The 17547-nt window shown below is 41.5% G+C and overlaps 1 protein-coding gene across 1 annotated transcript in view; it reads right to left on the reverse strand.

The window, feature by feature from the left end:
- The window catches only part of RAPGEF5 (Rap guanine nucleotide exchange factor 5), a 179668-nt gene that overhangs the window by 102131 nt on the left and 59990 nt on the right, over positions 1-17547 (reverse strand). Inside the window, exon 6 of the mRNA XM_057550581.1 lies at positions 7075-7148. Within this exon, the coding sequence (XP_057406564.1) occupies positions 7075-7148 (74 nt within the window). The remainder of the gene's footprint in view (positions 1-7074; positions 7149-17547) is intronic.

Below are 17547 nucleotides of genomic sequence, written 5' to 3' on the forward strand. Positions count from 1 at the left end.
TTTTGAGGAGTTTTATTTCAAGAAATGGGGCACTAGGACCTCCCTGGTGGTCCAGCGGGTAAGACTCCTCGCTCCCAGTGCAGGGGGCCCGGGTTCCATCCGTAGTCTGGGAACTCCCACATGTATGCCGCAACTAAGAGTTCACATGCTGCAACTAAGAAGACCGCCTGCCGCCAACTAAAACAAAAAAAGATCCCACGTGCCGCAACTAAGACCCAGCAGAGCCTAAATAAATAAATAATTTTTAAAAAAAGAAATGGGGCACTAGTTAAAGAGTGATGTTGCTTTGCAGGGGGCTTTGCTTGCTTGTTTAGGGTGAGGGATATTCCAGCACATTTATCTTTATTAGAAATCATACAGTGTAGAGGGAAATTTGATGATGTGGGCAAGAGAGAGGGCATTTTTAGGAGAAATGTCCTTGAGAAGGAAAGAGCATCAAGATCTACTCTCAGAAACATGAATATGAGTATTTCACTCACGGTAACAGGAGGGGAGGTGGAGTATGGGGGGAACATGCCAGTAGGTTAGCATATCTGGTGGTGGGAATGAGGAAATTCTTTTCTGAAGGCCTCTATTTCAGAAATAAGAAGTCAGGTGATTAGCTGAGAGTAAGGACTGTGAGAAGGTCCTGGAAGTATAAGAAAAGAAGGCATGTAATGGTCCTTTCAGTTCCAAGGGTTGGCAAACTTTTTTTGTAAAGGGCCAGAGTGTAAACATTCTAGGCTCAGTGGGGCGTGTGGTCTTCGGTGCAACTACCCAAGTGTGCAGTTTTAGCACAAAAGCAGCGAGACGGTATGTAAATGAATGAGCATGGCTGTGTTCCAATAACACTTTATTTACAAAAACAGGCAGTAGGCTGTGGTTTCTCAACTCCTGGCCTGAAAGAAGAGGCAACCGGACAAGGAAAGTAGAATCAGATTGCCAAGCATTAATAAGGGCCCACTTGATTTTGGTTTTAGATCCTTGTACCATCCTAGCCGTCCTCCTTAGGGTGTATTGGTTTGTCAGGATTTTAATGGAGCCCATAACCTGAGAGAATGCTAAATACACGAGCCAATCTTGAAGATGCTCTTTTAATCAAGACTAGAGAGTAAAAGAGGATAAGCAGTGTTAAGGATCCTCCTTTAAACTATGAAGGCAAGGAAATTATTCAGGGAAATTTCTACACGAAAATTATTAACATTCTTTAAATGTTCTGACACTTAAAGGAATATGTTTCTGTTATCTAGAAAATTCATTTATGTTGACCAACTAGGATTTCTTCTCTCTCCATCCCTGTCATCCTCACGGTGTTTAATACATTGTCCTGCTAGAGGAGAGAGGGTGTTAATGACACTGCAAGCTCTGGACCTGCTCCGTGACTGCTTATTCAGTAGTGTGATGGATTGGTCCCCATCTCTCTCTGCTCCCCGGTGTGGCAGCCCTGTGTAATAGAGGGCACTTGTGGGATGGGGCCAGGCAGGGGCGGCACACAGGAGGAAAGCACCGTGAGCTAAGTAATTTGGCGAGTGAGAATGAGCCTGTTACCTTTTCTCACCAGCACAGGCTCCAAAGCAACCGGGCTAAGCTTCCATAGACTCCAATTTGGAGAGAGAGTCTTTCCTTCCGTCTGTGGGCGCCATATGTATTTTTAAAAAACAACTGATAATAGCATCAGCAAAAAAACGGTAGAACTGAGTACAGGAAATTTAAGAGACCTCGATTATTTTTTTGGTTTCTGTGTGAACATGAGTTTTTTGCTTAGGATCTTAAATAGAGACTTTTCTTTCTTGAGGAAATACATTTTTAATAGAACCAGATAACTTGGGTTTACAAATTATGTATTTTAAACACAAAATGCTATTACTTTAAAAAAATGGGTTTCAGATTGACTCAATTATTTCTTATTTATAATTAAATCACCTTATAATTTAAAAAGGAATATTGCTATCTTGATTTTCTGGTTTCTGCATAATTTCTAGATGCGTTTTCACAAGATAATCAATTCTATAGCACTCCTTACATATAACTACCAAAAGAGGCTTTCAAGGAGGGTTATGAAAGCTTCTTCATTCCCTAGAGAACTTTAATCCCGGAGAGATGCCCGTACATCCTAGATAGTTTTATAAGACAGTCCTCTTTGGAAATACCACACTAAACCAGATGTTCTCTGGGGGGTTCCTTTCACAGTTCTGTAATTTAGTGATTTAATTCAAAAAAGCCATGAATTTATTAATATATTTTGAGAGCTTTGTTATGGCAGGAGAAGCAAGATAACTAACAGCCCTTGATCTAGACTTTCACATTCATGGACTACTTAATTTATCTACGTGAAATTAATTATAAACAGTTTACCTAACACTGTTAGGCCAGAAAAAAATAAAAGATTAAGGTGTAACCATCAGAAGAGTTATTTAAGAGCCTTATTTCAAGGTCTGCTTCGAAAAAAAAAAATCTCTGTAATGCATAATTAAAGCTATTTATATCATTTTCAGTATTTGAGAAGACAAATGTTATGAATGTAAATGAAAAGTCTGTTTCCTTTATAAATGGAGTCATAGAAATGTTTCGCCCATTCTTTCAGTGGTGAAATGAAACTTGAACAGAATTTCCTTAGGAAAAACTGCAAACTAAATGAACAGCCTTTATGACATAAGGTGAAAGAGCACAGTTCTATGTATGGAAGCATTTTCTGCATTATCATAACCTTAAAAATCACCTTTTCTAAAACACCATGCAAAAATTGCTATCAAGGGAAGGAAAGACAGGATGAAAGAATCCACCTTTCATGAAAGCACTTTTGTAATAACAGAATGCTTTTCAATACAAATTCAGGGTATTCGGGTAAATGCGTATTGATTACTACATAATAGATTCATTTCTTCAAAACTTAAATCTTGAATAGAAATTCATAAATTTTTTTTTGTTACTTTAAACACAAAGTCCAAGTGACAGAATAAAACACTGATGGACTGGGATGGCGTAATACGTTACCTATTTCCAACACAGAAAGTAGAATTCTGTCCAGGAAAATTCAGCAGACAGTTCATAATAAATTAATAATTTTTAAAATTTCATTTTATTATTCATTTTCTCAATTTTCTCCAGAGAAAGAAAACTATGACAAATTTCCTACTGGTTGGAATAGAAAAATACACCCTTTGATAACTGCGGGAAGGATCAAGAAAAGAACATACAGTGAAAAGTACACGCGATACAAAGTGTGATGGTAAAGGCAGGTTTACTAATGTCCAGGGCATCACTAGGACGGGCCTCAGACACCATGCTGGGGCATCATAGCGCCTTAGGAAGCGTTCAGTGATTCCCGGTCGCTCACTGTACAGGTGAGGCAGTGCAAGTTCAGGGGGTTCACTGCTCCGGTCCCCCTCCCTTGTGGAATTACTTGTGTTGATACACCACACTGGTCACACAGACCCATCCTCTACAAACACCGCGTGATACTGTGTCCTGCCAAAGTGGGCCGGGGGCAGGGAAGGAGGCAGAAACCGTAGCTGCGTGGAATTTATGACTGTTATTTCCCTTAAATATGTTCTTAATCTATTATACTTATATAATTATCTCTTCTGATGAGACTAAATACATTACATATTTACATAATCGATGAAGTAAGGGGTTCATTCATTACATATATTTAATTCCTTGAATTTTCAGACTAGAATAGGGAGGTCACCAGTATTTTATCTTGTTTTGACCTGACAGAAATTACAGCTCAGATCTGTATACATTACTGATCATTTTGCTAAGCAGAGCAGCAAAGTTGGCAAATAATAAAGTAGTTTAAAAAAAGAGAGAATACATAAATTTAATAAACTCTAACACAAAGGATTTAAAAGGGTCATCTGTTTTCTATGATAGCTATCACAACCTTAAATAAGAGCTTTCTTCAGTCTTTTTTTTTTGAAAAATCACACTTTGCTGATAAAACAATCATGAACTATGTGGCAATCAATTTGTATAATTAACAGTTATTATCACTTAATATTTAAATGATTGATTCCAATGGAGGAATAGGAGACAAAATAATGACTGAATCCAGTGGTCTATGGCCACCTGAATAAAAGCAAGAATTTCCAAAGTTCAGCATGTTATAAATTACTCATTGAATATCTCACTAGAACCTGCAAAAATTCTATACATTTTGATAAAGATTCTTTAATCCTTTAGTCCTAAATAAAGGGTTATAACGAGTGAAGGGTCTAGAATGTTTTCTGTAAGTGCAGATACCATAACGGCAGACAGAGCAACACTGCACCCCAGGCCTGTTAGATACCTTAAATATTCAGGCCAGAAAGCAATGTGATACTGATCATGACAATGATAATAACTCCAGGCTATACTTACTGTGTGCCAGGCACTGTTCTAACTGCTTCACATATATTCATTTGATCTTCAAAATAATTGTCTCCATTTTACAGATGTTAGAAAGGCAGTTTAGCATAGGGGTTAAAAGCAAGGGTGTCGGAGCCAGACTACCTTGGCTGGATTCCCATCCCCACCACTTAGCAGCTCATCTGTGAAGTGGTGGTAAGTATATTATCTGCCTCACAGGGTTTGCTGTGAGGTTTAAGTACGTAAATAAAAACAAAGAGCTTAGAAGAGTGCGTTTGCAGTACTGTCTAAGTGTTAACTCTCAATACTCTTACAGAAAAGGAACATGGGGCACCAGAGAGTACTGTAACTTGCCCCGGGTTGCTTTGACAGCGCAGCCTGGCCCAGGAGACAACACTCTTAACCTCACGGATGCTGCCTGACATTCACGGAAACTCTTTTATGTGCTAGGGTGGCACGCATTTCTGTGTTGCTTCATTTCAACCTCATGACAACTTTATAACACCTCTACTTTACAAAGATGAAAACCAAGCATGCTAGTCACTGCCTAGCACGGTGGGGACACTTTGGTGACAAAGAGACGGATGCCACCCTACAGGAACGAACTGGTTTAGAGACAATAAAGAACTTGCCTCCAGGCACCCAGCAATGAGGAAGAAGGGCTGGGATGTAAACCCCAGGCTACATGCTCCCTTCACTCTTCCTACACATCACTGCATGGAAATAGGGAGTTTCCTAGGCAGAAAAGATATTTTTAGAGAGAAAGGAAAGAAAGGAATCAACATATGAGGAGAGAACTAGAGTTTTCCAGTAGGTGGTAAACCTGTGTACAGCAAGGCCCAGTCTCTCTGGAGTTAGTGACTGGCTTAACCCTTTATACACCCTAAGTTTTCAACAGCCAGGGGACATTTTCCCCATAGTGACATAATTCATCATGTACGGGGAAGGAATGAGAAACCAGTGTGCACTTAACTTGCTTAAAATATACTCTGAAGACTACATAATTATGCAGCCCAGTGAATTAACTCATGACTCTCTAAACCTAAAGAGAATCTGTTCCTGATCTAATTATCGATTCACTGGTTTCAATTGGTTTCATGATTTCATTCCTCTGTACATTCTGTAGATGCACAGAGATGTCACCGTTGCTGAAGAAAAACCACAAAACCTCATAGAGCAAGGTCTATGCATCCATTTGAGATACATAGAGGAATAAAATTGCATTAAAACAGCCTTTTGTCCACAGAATAAGTCCAAAATAAATTAAAAATAGCAGTTTAAATTTAGAAACGAAATAATAAACTGTCCTACTAATAACTTAATGCCTTAAGAAACCTTTGAGAAAGCTATCCTTGCCCAGGTTTGCTTGGAAGCCTGAAGTGTAATTTCACTGAGCCTGTGGATTGCAGCATTCTGAATGTTACCACAGCAAAACAATTCCAAACAAGTCCTTATATGAACTTACTAGAATATGACAACCTCTGCAACCCTGGCTGAGAAAGCTAATGTGATTATTCTGACCAGAATCCACAGACTTACAACTTTAAAGGTGAAGTGTGTGGGGTCCACCAAACTAAGAATCTTTTCTTCTCCAGGCCTACTGAGGTATATTTCATATACAAAAAGTCACACACATTTAATGTATCCATTTTGATGAGTTTGGACCCGCGTGATACCAGCATACCATCACCACAATCCTGAGAGGCCATTTCCTCTGTAGGTCTAGCTACTAGAACGGAGCAACACCCTGCATGGGGTAAGGGCTCAAACGGGCTTTCCTGTTTCCAGAGTTCTTCCACTCCTTTCCCCCTAAGTGTAGAGTAGCTCCGATTCTTCTCCCTGGGTAGATCAATCAACCCATGGCTCTATACACACCATGATCGATTTCTTAGTAGTACACTCCCCTGGACCCGTTCCTTTCTCGTTCTTATGTATAATAAAATGCAATGGCTTATTTATTCAACAGACTTCTCTTTTTAATCCTCACAGCTCCCCTATCAGGTAGGTTTAGAGATGAGTCACCTAAAACTCAAAAGGGTTAACAAACTGGCTTATGGTAGCTAGGTATTTAGCCATGTCAAACAAGGCTATAGCTGGGTGTCAAGGGGGTGGAACTCTGAGGAGTGGAGTTGAATTGTTGAGGGCTTGCAAAAGAAATGTCCTTACGCCATCTGTTCTGCTTTTCGCCCTGCTGTCCCCACAGAGAATCTCTAAATGCTCTGCACTTACATAAAGTTAACAGTTGATAGCAGTAGGGTACCCAAAGTTTTTATGCTGCCATAGTATTTGGCGGTCAGCTGCTACTAAAAGCATGTCCATACCACGAGGTAAATGCTGGGGGTGGGCACAGAAACTTTGCCAGGTGAGGCATCGCATTGATCTGTCTGGCCCTGTCCCAGCTGTCATGCTGTCAGCTGGCTGATTCTCCTCTGCCATCTCCAGGGGACAGTCTACCCTAGGGCGGTCTCCCCTGGTTCTTCACTTACTTTGCTTGCTGTCTTTGGGAAGTGAAGGACGTCTCCGTATCTGTCCCTCCCCCATGAATCGAACTATAAACATGAAGAGCAATTTAGGTTTTTCTTGTGAAATATCTCTTATCAAAAATAAGTGTTTCATTCCCATAATATGACTATTGTACAGAACACAAAAGGTGAGACCTGTATCATCTGCAAACACCTGTGCCATCTCACCACTCTCACCACAGAAGAAGGGTGTAAGGAGGGGCTGTCACAGAACTTGTCACACCTGAGGATCTGCCACACCTTCAGCCTCTGTCACAGTTACGTGTTTGTCACTGTTTTCTTCATCTTGTTCAATTGCTTAAATAAAAAAAAAAGAAAAAGAACAATATTAAACAAATGTAGCATCATAAGAAAATTGTTTCAGGTCATTTTCTTTTCAGATGGCAATTTGGCAGGAAAAAATAATGTTAGGTAGAGTCCCAAAATGTAAATATCAGTACTGCTTTTTTAATGATTTGGATGAAAAGTTTAACTAAGAGCGCTGGGCAGTTTTCATGTACATTATCTCATTTGCTAAATCAGTGGCATTGGAGCAATCTGATCTCAATTTTCCTCGTCACCTCAACCCATCAAGACATCATCATGTCAGTTTCGTACTTCACCCAAGGGGGAGCTGGGGTAGAGGTGAAGGCTTCTATCCAGTTCATGTGAGAACATCATATTTTTTTTTATGTGTTTTTTTTGGCTAATAGTTTACTGTTACATAATGAAGGAAGCATGATTTTTTCAATCTGAAGTACAGTTGACTTACAATGTTGTGTTAGTTTCAAGTGTACAGCAAAGTGATTCAGTTATACATATATACTTTTTCAGATTATTTTCCATTATAGGTTATTACAAGACACTGAATACAGCTCCCTGTACTATACAGTAGGACCTTGCTATTTATCTATTTTATATATAATAGTGTGTATCTGCTAATCCCAAACTCCTAATTTATCCATCATCCCCCCCCTTTTCCCTTTGATAACCATAAATTTGTTTTCTATGTCTGTGAGTCTGTTTCTGTTTTGTAAATAAGTTCATTTGTATCATTTTTTTAGACTCCACATATAAGTGATATCATATGATATTTGTCTTTCTCTATCTGACTTACTTCACTTAGTGTGATCATCTCTAGGTCCACCCATGTTGCTGTAAATGACATTATTTCATTCTTCTTTATTACTGAGTAGTATTCCATTGTATATATGTGCCACATCTTCTTTATCCATTCACCTGTTGATGGACACTTAGGTTGCTTCCATGTCCTGGCTATTGTAAACAGTGCTGCTATGAACACTGGGGTGCATGTACCTTTTCGAGTTAGAGTTTTCTCTGGCTATATACCCAGGAGTGGGATTGCTAGAGGAAGCACAATATTTTATATTTGGATTGTACAGAGCACTGTTACCCCAAAATTCCAAACTATGGAGTCCTGAATCCACCTCTTCTCCCATACTTCCCCAGCATCTCCCTATCCAAGTCCTTGTCACCCTTTCTGCACCGGTGCAATAACCTCCTACCACAAAGCCCCTGATTCCAACCTCTCCCTAATAAAATCGGGCTTGAGCACAACTGCTAAATAATCAGTCTCAAAAAATATAACAGTAAGTGCTCTGCTTTGGCCTCTGTACCACTTATCTCACTAAGTCTGAACACCGTTCATCACAGAAGGTCTTCCTTGAATTCTCCAGCTTCCTCCTCATCTCCAACTTCACCCTGACATTTAACATCAGAACGTATTAGACCCAGCTCTGATCCAAACTCTAGGATTTCATTATTTTTCTCCTTGTATAGCTTGCTCTTCCATTTTAACAAATATGTACTTAGTACCTACTAGGTGCCTGACACTGGGGTTATTCCTGTGAACAAGATAGGTAAGCTCCTGACCTCATGAAGTACACATAGTAGCTGGGGGGATAGCTAACAACTACTGTTCCAACTAGTAACAATCATAATTATTACAATAATAATGTTTAAAAATAAGATGGGATTAAAGATAATGATAAAAGGTGAAATGACAGAAAACCAACTGGGGGAGGTCACTGTGGAGAACAGGCCACGCACAGTGCTTCTCTGAAGAAGTGATATGTGCGCTGAGACCCAAGGTTGAGACGGAGCTGCCCAAGACAGGTAAGAGTGATGCAAGACAAGCCTGGAGAGAGCATGGACCATGGTCAATTCAGATGTTAGTCTAAGAACATGGTGGTGGGGGGGGGGGGGCACCAAGGAATTTTAAAATCGGGAACTGCATGATCTGTCTATTTTCAAAGGTACTTTTTGCCTGCTTTGTGGAGACCAGACTTACGAGGAGCAAGAAGGAAGCAGGGAGTCCAGTTAGGTGACCGTGGCTTAACATCTGGCCTAGAGATAACCAGGGCATGGACCAGGGAAGCGGCAATGAGCTGAAGAAACATGGAGGATTTGAACTGTGTTTTGTTTTTTTTTTTAATTCTTATTTATTTATTTATTTATTTATTTATTTATTTATGACTGTGTTGGGTCTTCGTTTCTGTGCAAGGGCTTTCTCTAGTTCTGGTGAGCGGGGACCACTCTTCATCATGGTGCATGGGCCTCTCACTGTCACGGCCTCTCTTGTTGCAGAGCACAAGCTCCAGACGCGCAGGCTCAGTAGTTGTGGCTCACGGGCCCAGTTGCTCCACGGCATGTGGGATCTTCCCAGACCAGGGCTCGAACCCGTGTCCCCTGCATTGGCAGGTGGATTCTCAACCACTGCGCCACCAGGGAAGCCCCTGAACTGTGTTTCTGAGTTCATTTGGCAATGAACTGAATATGAGAGGCAGGGGACTGTGCAGGTGGGGGAGGGAGATGAGTAAGAAAAAGTAATCCAGGGTGATCTGTAAGTAGAATAAGGCACTGCTCATACCCACTGTACCACTTATTCTTCCTGCCTTCTCCATCAAAATCAGGCCCCAGACATAGCAACCTCACTGACAGTGAGGTCGCCCACTGGACTTCTGGATTCAGTTTGCACTGTTTTCTGTACTTTTAAGTACCATGCTCTTTGCTCTGTATTTTTTTTTTTAATTTTTATTTATTTATGGCTGTGTTGGGTCTTCGTTTCTGCGCGAGGGCTTTCTCTAGTTGTGGCAAGCGGGGGCCAGTCTTCATCGCGGTGCGCAGGCCTCTCGCTATCGCGGCCTCTCTTGTTGTGGAGCACAGGCTCCAGACGCGCAGGCTCAGTAATTGTGGCTCATGGGCCCAGCCGCTCTGCGGCATGTGGGATCTTCCCAGACCAGGGCTCGAACCCGTGTCCCCTGCATTGGCAGGCGGATTCTCAACCAATGCGCCCCCAGGGAAGCCCAGCTGAGCATTTAAAGGCAAGGCAGGAACAGCAGAATCGGGCAGAAGCTTTTTCTTCTACTTTCAACAAAATGTTCCATTGACGCTACTGTGGCCCAATTAGGAGGAACTTTAAGAATAAAGAAAAACACTCCTGTTTTCTTTGAAAAACTAGAGGCAGGAATGAAAAGGGGAAAATAAAATACAAAATAACATCTGAAATTCCACTTAAAAATGCAATGGGCTGTAGAAATAAGCAAACTAACAACTAATATAAGAAGCCTTTCCTCATCCTGTAATGGGGAATTATGTTTTTGGAGGGCAATTCAGTAATATACCTACAGGGGACAACTTGGCCCACATGAAGTATCCACCGTACGTTGGCACTTAATTTATGCTTTATTTGAATTTTTGCCCTTTAAAGTTTCAGTTTTGAGGAAAATAAAGAAAGTTAAATTTTGAAGTATTTTTGCCTATTACATTCATGTTTTTGTTTCTAAAACAACAATGTTTTGGTGTCTGTGCACTTCTTTTTCTCATCTTATTATACTGCAGCATACAATATGCAGGACAGTGAATAGCAATTTCATGACTGAGAGTTCACACTATTTTTTGAGATTTAGGCATAATTCTTAGTACATGTAAATAGAACCAAAGGAAGAAGAGATTAACAGAAAAGCATACTTGGGATAAAACAAAAATTCAGTCCTGTATTTCTAGCTTATCCTCAACAACAATGCTACATTTCTTATCACATATTTGAAGACCTCAAAATGTGTTGTCCAGAGTTACATGTTGGTTAACAGAGCAAGAATTAGAAACACAAGTAAGTTAAAGGCACGTGGCAAAGGTCACTCAGCAACTGATTGCAATGTGGGTAATGAAGAGACACTCAAAAGTTCTAGTAGACTCTTAACCTCAGCACCTTGATAATGAAGAAAAGAGTGTGGTCTCTTATAATACGTAACATAATTTTATTGGAAATACTGAAAATAATATGATTCCAAGAATGCATTTTAGCCAGGGTTTCACATACACCACTTGGGGAAAACACCTTATTTATCGTGGGCTTCAGAGGATTTTATAATCACCCCCATGAAGTCTCATGGACCACATAGTTAGCCACCTAAGAGGGAATGCCTTGTTGACCTTTTAACGTGAGATTAATGTCTAGGAATACGTTAAGGGGCAATTTCTCTTTGTGCCTTCTCATAGTGCGGCTCGTGGTAGAACAAGGAGGAAGCAGTTACTTGGATTCATGAACTGAGTTCGTTTATCTGATCAGAATAAGAATATGTTGGGGGAAACTTTCCTATGCAAATATTGATTCTGGGACAGTTCCCTCCAGTGGAACACAGATGCAGGAATGACTGCTTCTGGGACCGAGGGAAGCTCGAAGCCGCACTCTGCCAACACAAACCATCCATCCCCTTATCTCTCAACACACAGAGTCCAAAAGCCAGAAAAGACCTTTGAAAATAACTTACCGCAACAAAAGTGACAGCACAAGCTCCGAAGCGTATGCTTTGAATGGTAAACATGAGAGCCCTCGAGAGAACTAAGACTATATGTGGATTAATTAGCACTAATTCACATAAAAGTACTTAGTTTAATTGTATCTATTTGTAAGTTAGCCAAGAGCAATTCAAGAGGAGTTACTGGTGACAGCCTCGGAGGATGCCAGGGCTTGCCTGAATGTCACTTTCTTGCTTCCTTGGGGACAACAGGCTCTCTCTCCCCACGACTTTCTGGGATGGTTGCTAAGAAAACTCTCCCAATAACTCTGTCAATGTATACACTGATGTGTATAAAACTGATGACTGATTGGAAAAAAAAAAAAAAAAAGAAAAAGAAAAAGACTGACCTCCCTTGAGGAAGAGGGGATTCTGCAAGCCCGCTGCCTTCAGACGTGAACTGCAACAAATCTCTTTCCAGACTGTACAGACTGCAGACTTAACCTGCAGATTTTAGACTTGCCAGCCTCCACAATCACATGGGCCAATTCCTTAAAAGTAAATCTCTCTCTCTCCCCGCTCCTCACTCTTAGAACTATATAGTTCCTGGACAACCCTCTGAGAATAAGGTGCATTGCCCACAGCCCTGAGTTTTCTAATTTTAGTGGTGAGATACTGGCATAATTTATTGTTTGTTTTATTTTTTACTAAAATATTGTACAAAAAAATAAATAAATAAAAATAACTGTCAAAACTATTATTTAAACACAAACGGGACTGATACTCTTTCAGAATGATGCTTACTTAATTTCTGATCAATTGTGTAAAGGTTGAAGCCAAACCAGCAGGTCATTAAACACAATGACTGTAATGCACTATGTGGCTGGAGTTGCGAGCGTTCTTTAAGGATCAACCAAACTTTTTTTTTTTTTAATTTACAAACCAACCAAAAATCTTACTACAGACAGAAATTTAGCACTTCAAGTTCCAATGTGAGAAATCAGCAAATACAGTTGAGAAAAATAATTCATTGAGTAACTTGCCAAGAATTCAAGTTTTGGCAATAATGTCCTCTTTCACCTATGTGGTATTTTTTACAGAGGGATAGCTGTTTCATGAAGGGTCTCATCTGATGTTCACACAACCTGAATAGTTGGGCAAGTAAAATCATCCTCATCTCAAAGATGAGGTGAAGGAACCTGTCCTGGTTCTCCCACATACAACGTATGTATCTGTGGCAGTTCAAGTTGCCCTCGGTCAAGGATGGAGCAGAACAGGCTGGTCAAACTACACATCTGCAAATCCATTCATGTGCATCCTGACCAGGATTTCTTTTCATTTCTCTTTTAATGAAATAGAACAGAATACAGTAGAAAGAATAGGAAAAAAAAAAAAAAGTCAAAGGCATTGCAACTAGTAAAGTATTTTTCACAAATGTGAATTAGGTATGTGCCAGGTCAAGCTCTTTTGTGTGTCCTGTGGGTTGTGAACATAAAAATGTTAAGAAAACACAGAGGTGTTTTCAGGCCACAAGAGGCAGAATCTAGTTCCTCACCATCCAAGTAACCAGCTATTTTTTGGTACCATTCCTGGAGAAAGGTCATTTTGTTTATTTTAGGAGGCCTCTCAACAAGACTCCATCCACATTCAACAAGGAGTATATTCCCCGTGAGAGGGCATGGAAATGAGCTGCCAGCAAGATACACTGATAGAGTACATTCATTTTTAGTTACCAACATACAATCACAAATGCTTCCAAATGCTTAATCTTTTCTAATCTTTAAAAAGTAAGGGAAAAAGCAGTTGCAAGCCTCAACGCATCACTATATATGTTTTTGCAGGAAAATTTGAACAATAGTGGTCAGTAGTCACCACTGAGTCATTCCATACAGTATTTTTATTATTATTATTTTTTTTACTGTTTAAAGTTTTGTCTGTTTTTTTTCCAGTTTTATTGAAAAATAATTGACATACATCACTGTATAAGTTTAACGTATACAGCATGATGGTCTGATTTACATATGTTGTAAAGTGATTACTATAATCAGTTCAGCTAACATCCATCTTCTCTTACAGATAGAGTAAAAAGAAAAGAAACAAAAGAAAAAGGAAAAAAAAATTCTCCTTGCAATGAGAACTCTTAGGATTTTCTCTTAACAACTTTCCTAGTAACATACAGCAGTGTCAGCTATAGTCATCACGTTGTACGTTACATCCCTAGTACTTAGTTATCTTCAAACTGGAAGTTTGTGTCTTTTGACCACCTTCCTCCATTTCCCCCTCCCCCAACCCTCTGCCTCTGGTAACTATAAGTCTGATGTCTTTTTCTATGAGTTCGGTTTTTTCTATATCCATTCACCCACTGATGGACACTTAGGCTGTGTCCATGTCTTGGATACTGTAAATAATGCTGCTGTGAAATGGGGGTATAGATATCTTTTCAAGTTAGTGTTTTCATTTCCTCTGGATATGTTCCCAGAAGTGGAATTGCTAGATCACATGGTAGTTCTATTTTTAATTTTTTGAGGATCCTCCATACTGTTTTCCATAGTGGCTGCACCAATTTACAATCCCACCACGCTTCACTATTATAATCTAGCCCATCCAGTGCCATTTGAACTTCACTTTGAAAGCTGACCAATAACCACTATATCTTTGTCCCAGTCTGTTCAGCCTGTCAGCTGAACTTGAGACTGTTGTTTTAAAATTCTTTTCTGGGTCCTTATCATGTTGAAACTCTGAAAATGCAAGTTTTCTGCAGGCTCTCTTTTCTCTCTTTGCCTCTTTCCTCAGTGATCTTATCTGTTCCTATGGTTTTAACTTTCCCTGTTATGCGGGTTACTCCCAAAGCTGTGTCTACATCTCTGCCCTCTTCTCTGAATTCCAGGCCCACATCTCTGGTTACACACTGAGGATGTTCATTTCACAGACCGTCACGTGTCTGCTCCGTACAAGCTGCTACGACAGGTGTAGTGGTACCACCTCTGCCCTCAAGAAAGAGTCATCTATTTAGTAGGATGTGAGGACACAAAGGTCTGAAGTCACATGCATCACCCTCACTATATCCCACAAGCCTCTTCCTCCTCCGGGGGCTTGTTCTTTAGTTCAGATCGCCACCAGGCGTCTTCATATTCTTCCTTCCCCTCATCCCTCACATCCATCTCTCACCAGATCCTGTCACTTGTACCTCTGAAACGTTTCTATCCCTCTCCCTCCCTGCCACTGTCATAGCTCATGACCCCGCCACCTCTCACTGGGGCCACTGCCACAGCTTATCAGCCAGCCTCTCCCTCAATACATTCTCCACCCAGATGTTCCACTTCCAAATCGCCAGCCTGATCCTGCCACACCCCCCCAATCCCTTTAGACTCCTGTCTCTCACCACTTGGAGAACATGACAGTCACACAGGGAGCTCAATACCAACTCAGACTCCACAGCCCGATCCCAGCATCTCTGATGCAGTAGGGCTTCGCCCAAGTTTGAGCAGATTTGAGAGCTTTGACACCTGGGATCCCTGCTCTATTAAACACTGGCCATCATTCAGGCTGAAGCCTCAACCTGGCCTTGAAGGCTGGGCATTTGGGTCTCACACTCTCCCAGGGCACGCCCCACATTTCTTTGTTTCTAGCCTGGAATGCCCGTGTTGCCACCTTCACCAGGTGAAATTCTTGTCCACTGGGCTCTCCAGCTCAAACCCCATCCCTCTAGTGAGAACCCTTCCGCGTCCTCACAACCTGTACCCCTGGCCCTCAACAAAATGGGGAGTCCTTCCTTTCTGGCCTAACAAAGCTCTTTTTCTATACAATTATGCTTTTTCATCTCAGTATTTTATAACTAGCTACACAAACATCTGTCTTTACTAATCTACATCACGAATTCCTCAAGGGGAGAGAATAACTTCTAGAAACTGTGCTGCTGAGTATTGGTCTACTTAACTGAACAAAGGTGACCAATTCAGAAACAAACAGATACAAACAGAATAAAATGCCACACCCAGTTTGAGGGAGAGGGTAAGATTATGAAAGAGACTTCACAGAAAAGGTAGATTCTGACACATGAACGAGGTGGTGAGGAAAGGCAGTCTATGCAGAGAATCGGCATAAACAGACGTAAGGTGTAGAAAAGCACGGGATGGGACCAGGGAACAGGACAGTATTGGGAAACAGTAGAGAACAAAGCTGGAAGAGTTAGTTGGCCTTGGATATTCGACTGAGGAACTCGGAAGTCATTTAGCAGCAAGTGAGGCGATGTGAGCAAAGGAAACATCACCATCATTACGCTACACATGTACAGCTCTTGAGCTCTACCTATATTCAAGACACAGGCTCTTAATGTGGATTATCCCATTTAATCTTTTCCATAACCCTCTGGTAGAGGTAGTGGCAAGGCTGGACTGAAGTATGTGGCCACTGTGGGCAGGTTAATAATACTTCTTTTTTTTTTTTTTGGCTGCGTTGGGTCTTCATTGCTGCACGCGGGCTTTCTCTAATTGCGGTGAGCGGGGGCTGCTCTTCGTTGTGGTGCATGGGCTTCTCATTGCGGTGGCTTCTCTTGTTGCGGAGCATGGGCTCTAGGCACGCGGGCTTCAGTAGTTGCAGCACACAGGCTCAGTAGTTGTGGCTCGCGGGCTCTAGAGCACAGGCTCAGTAGTTGTGGTGTACGGGCTTAGTTGCTTCACAGCATGTGGGATCCTCCCGGACCAGGGCTCGAACCCGTGTCCCCTGCACTGGCAGGCGGATTCTCAACCACTGCGCCACCAGGGAAGCCCCTTTAATACTTCTTTAGGCCGGGGCTTCCCTGGTGGCGCAGTGGTTGAGAGTCTGCCTGCCAATGCAGGGGACATGGGTTCGAGCCCTGGTCTGGGAAGATCCCACATGCCGTGGAGCAACTGGGCCCGTGAGCCACAACTACTGAGCCTGCGCGTCTGGAGCCTGTGCTCCGCAACAAGAGAGGCCGCGATAGTGAGAGGCCCACGCACCGCAATGAAGAGTGGCCCCCGCTCGCCGCAACTAGAGAAAGCCCTCACACAGAAACGAAGACCCAACACAGCTAAAAATAATAAATAAATAAATTAATTAATTAAAAAAAAAAATACTTCTTTAGGCCAACATTTGTTAAATATCTACTCAGTAGGGCTCATGAGAACCTTAGTTTCTCTTAATAAAAGGTGAATACCACTTCCCGGAATTTAGCAATTTACTTCTTTTGAACTGTCTCATTTGGTCATTTTTTTGGACACTCTTAATTCTTAATTTTTCCCACACATAATTTTGCCAACACACTTAGTAAGGAGAGAGGAAAACTGTGTACATGGATAAAATCCTGCTGCCCAAATCCGGCCACACCCCATGCGAGACTTGGTTTCACAATGATCACTAATTACCAACCGAAAGCGAGTACATCTACAGGTTGCTGGGCTGCCTTGGTGTGCCTTCAGCAATGTGTTTTTTTTTTGTTTTTTTTTTTTTTGAAATTCACGTTCTTTTTTATTTATTTATTTATTTATTTATGACTGTGTTGAGTCTTCGTTTCTGTGCGAGGGCTTTCTCTAGTTGCGGCAAGTGGGGACCACTCTTCATCGCGGTGCGCGGGCCTCTCACCATCGCGGCCTCTCTTGTTGCGGAGCACAGGCTCCAGACGCGCAGGCTCAGTAATTGTGGCTCACGGGCCCAGTTGCTCCGTGGCATGTGGGATCTTCCCAGACCAGGGCTCGAACCCGTGTCCCCTGCATTGGCAGGCAGATTCTCAACCACTGCGCCACCAGGGAAGCCCAGCAATGTGTTTATGTTCACTGACAGGGTCCTCATCAGTGATACTCAGACCCAGCAAGGAGCACAAACACATTTCTAGCAGACATGATCAAATGCCGAGGCCAAGGCAGAATCCATTTACATTTTAACAGTTATTCAATTCATTTCATATAGAAATCTGAGTTAAATGAGATAATACGTCTGTT

The sequence above is a fragment of the Balaenoptera acutorostrata genome, chromosome 7, assembly GCF_949987535.1.
Source record: "Balaenoptera acutorostrata chromosome 7, mBalAcu1.1, whole genome shotgun sequence".
Lineage (NCBI taxonomy): Eukaryota > Metazoa > Chordata > Mammalia > Artiodactyla > Balaenopteridae > Balaenoptera > Balaenoptera acutorostrata.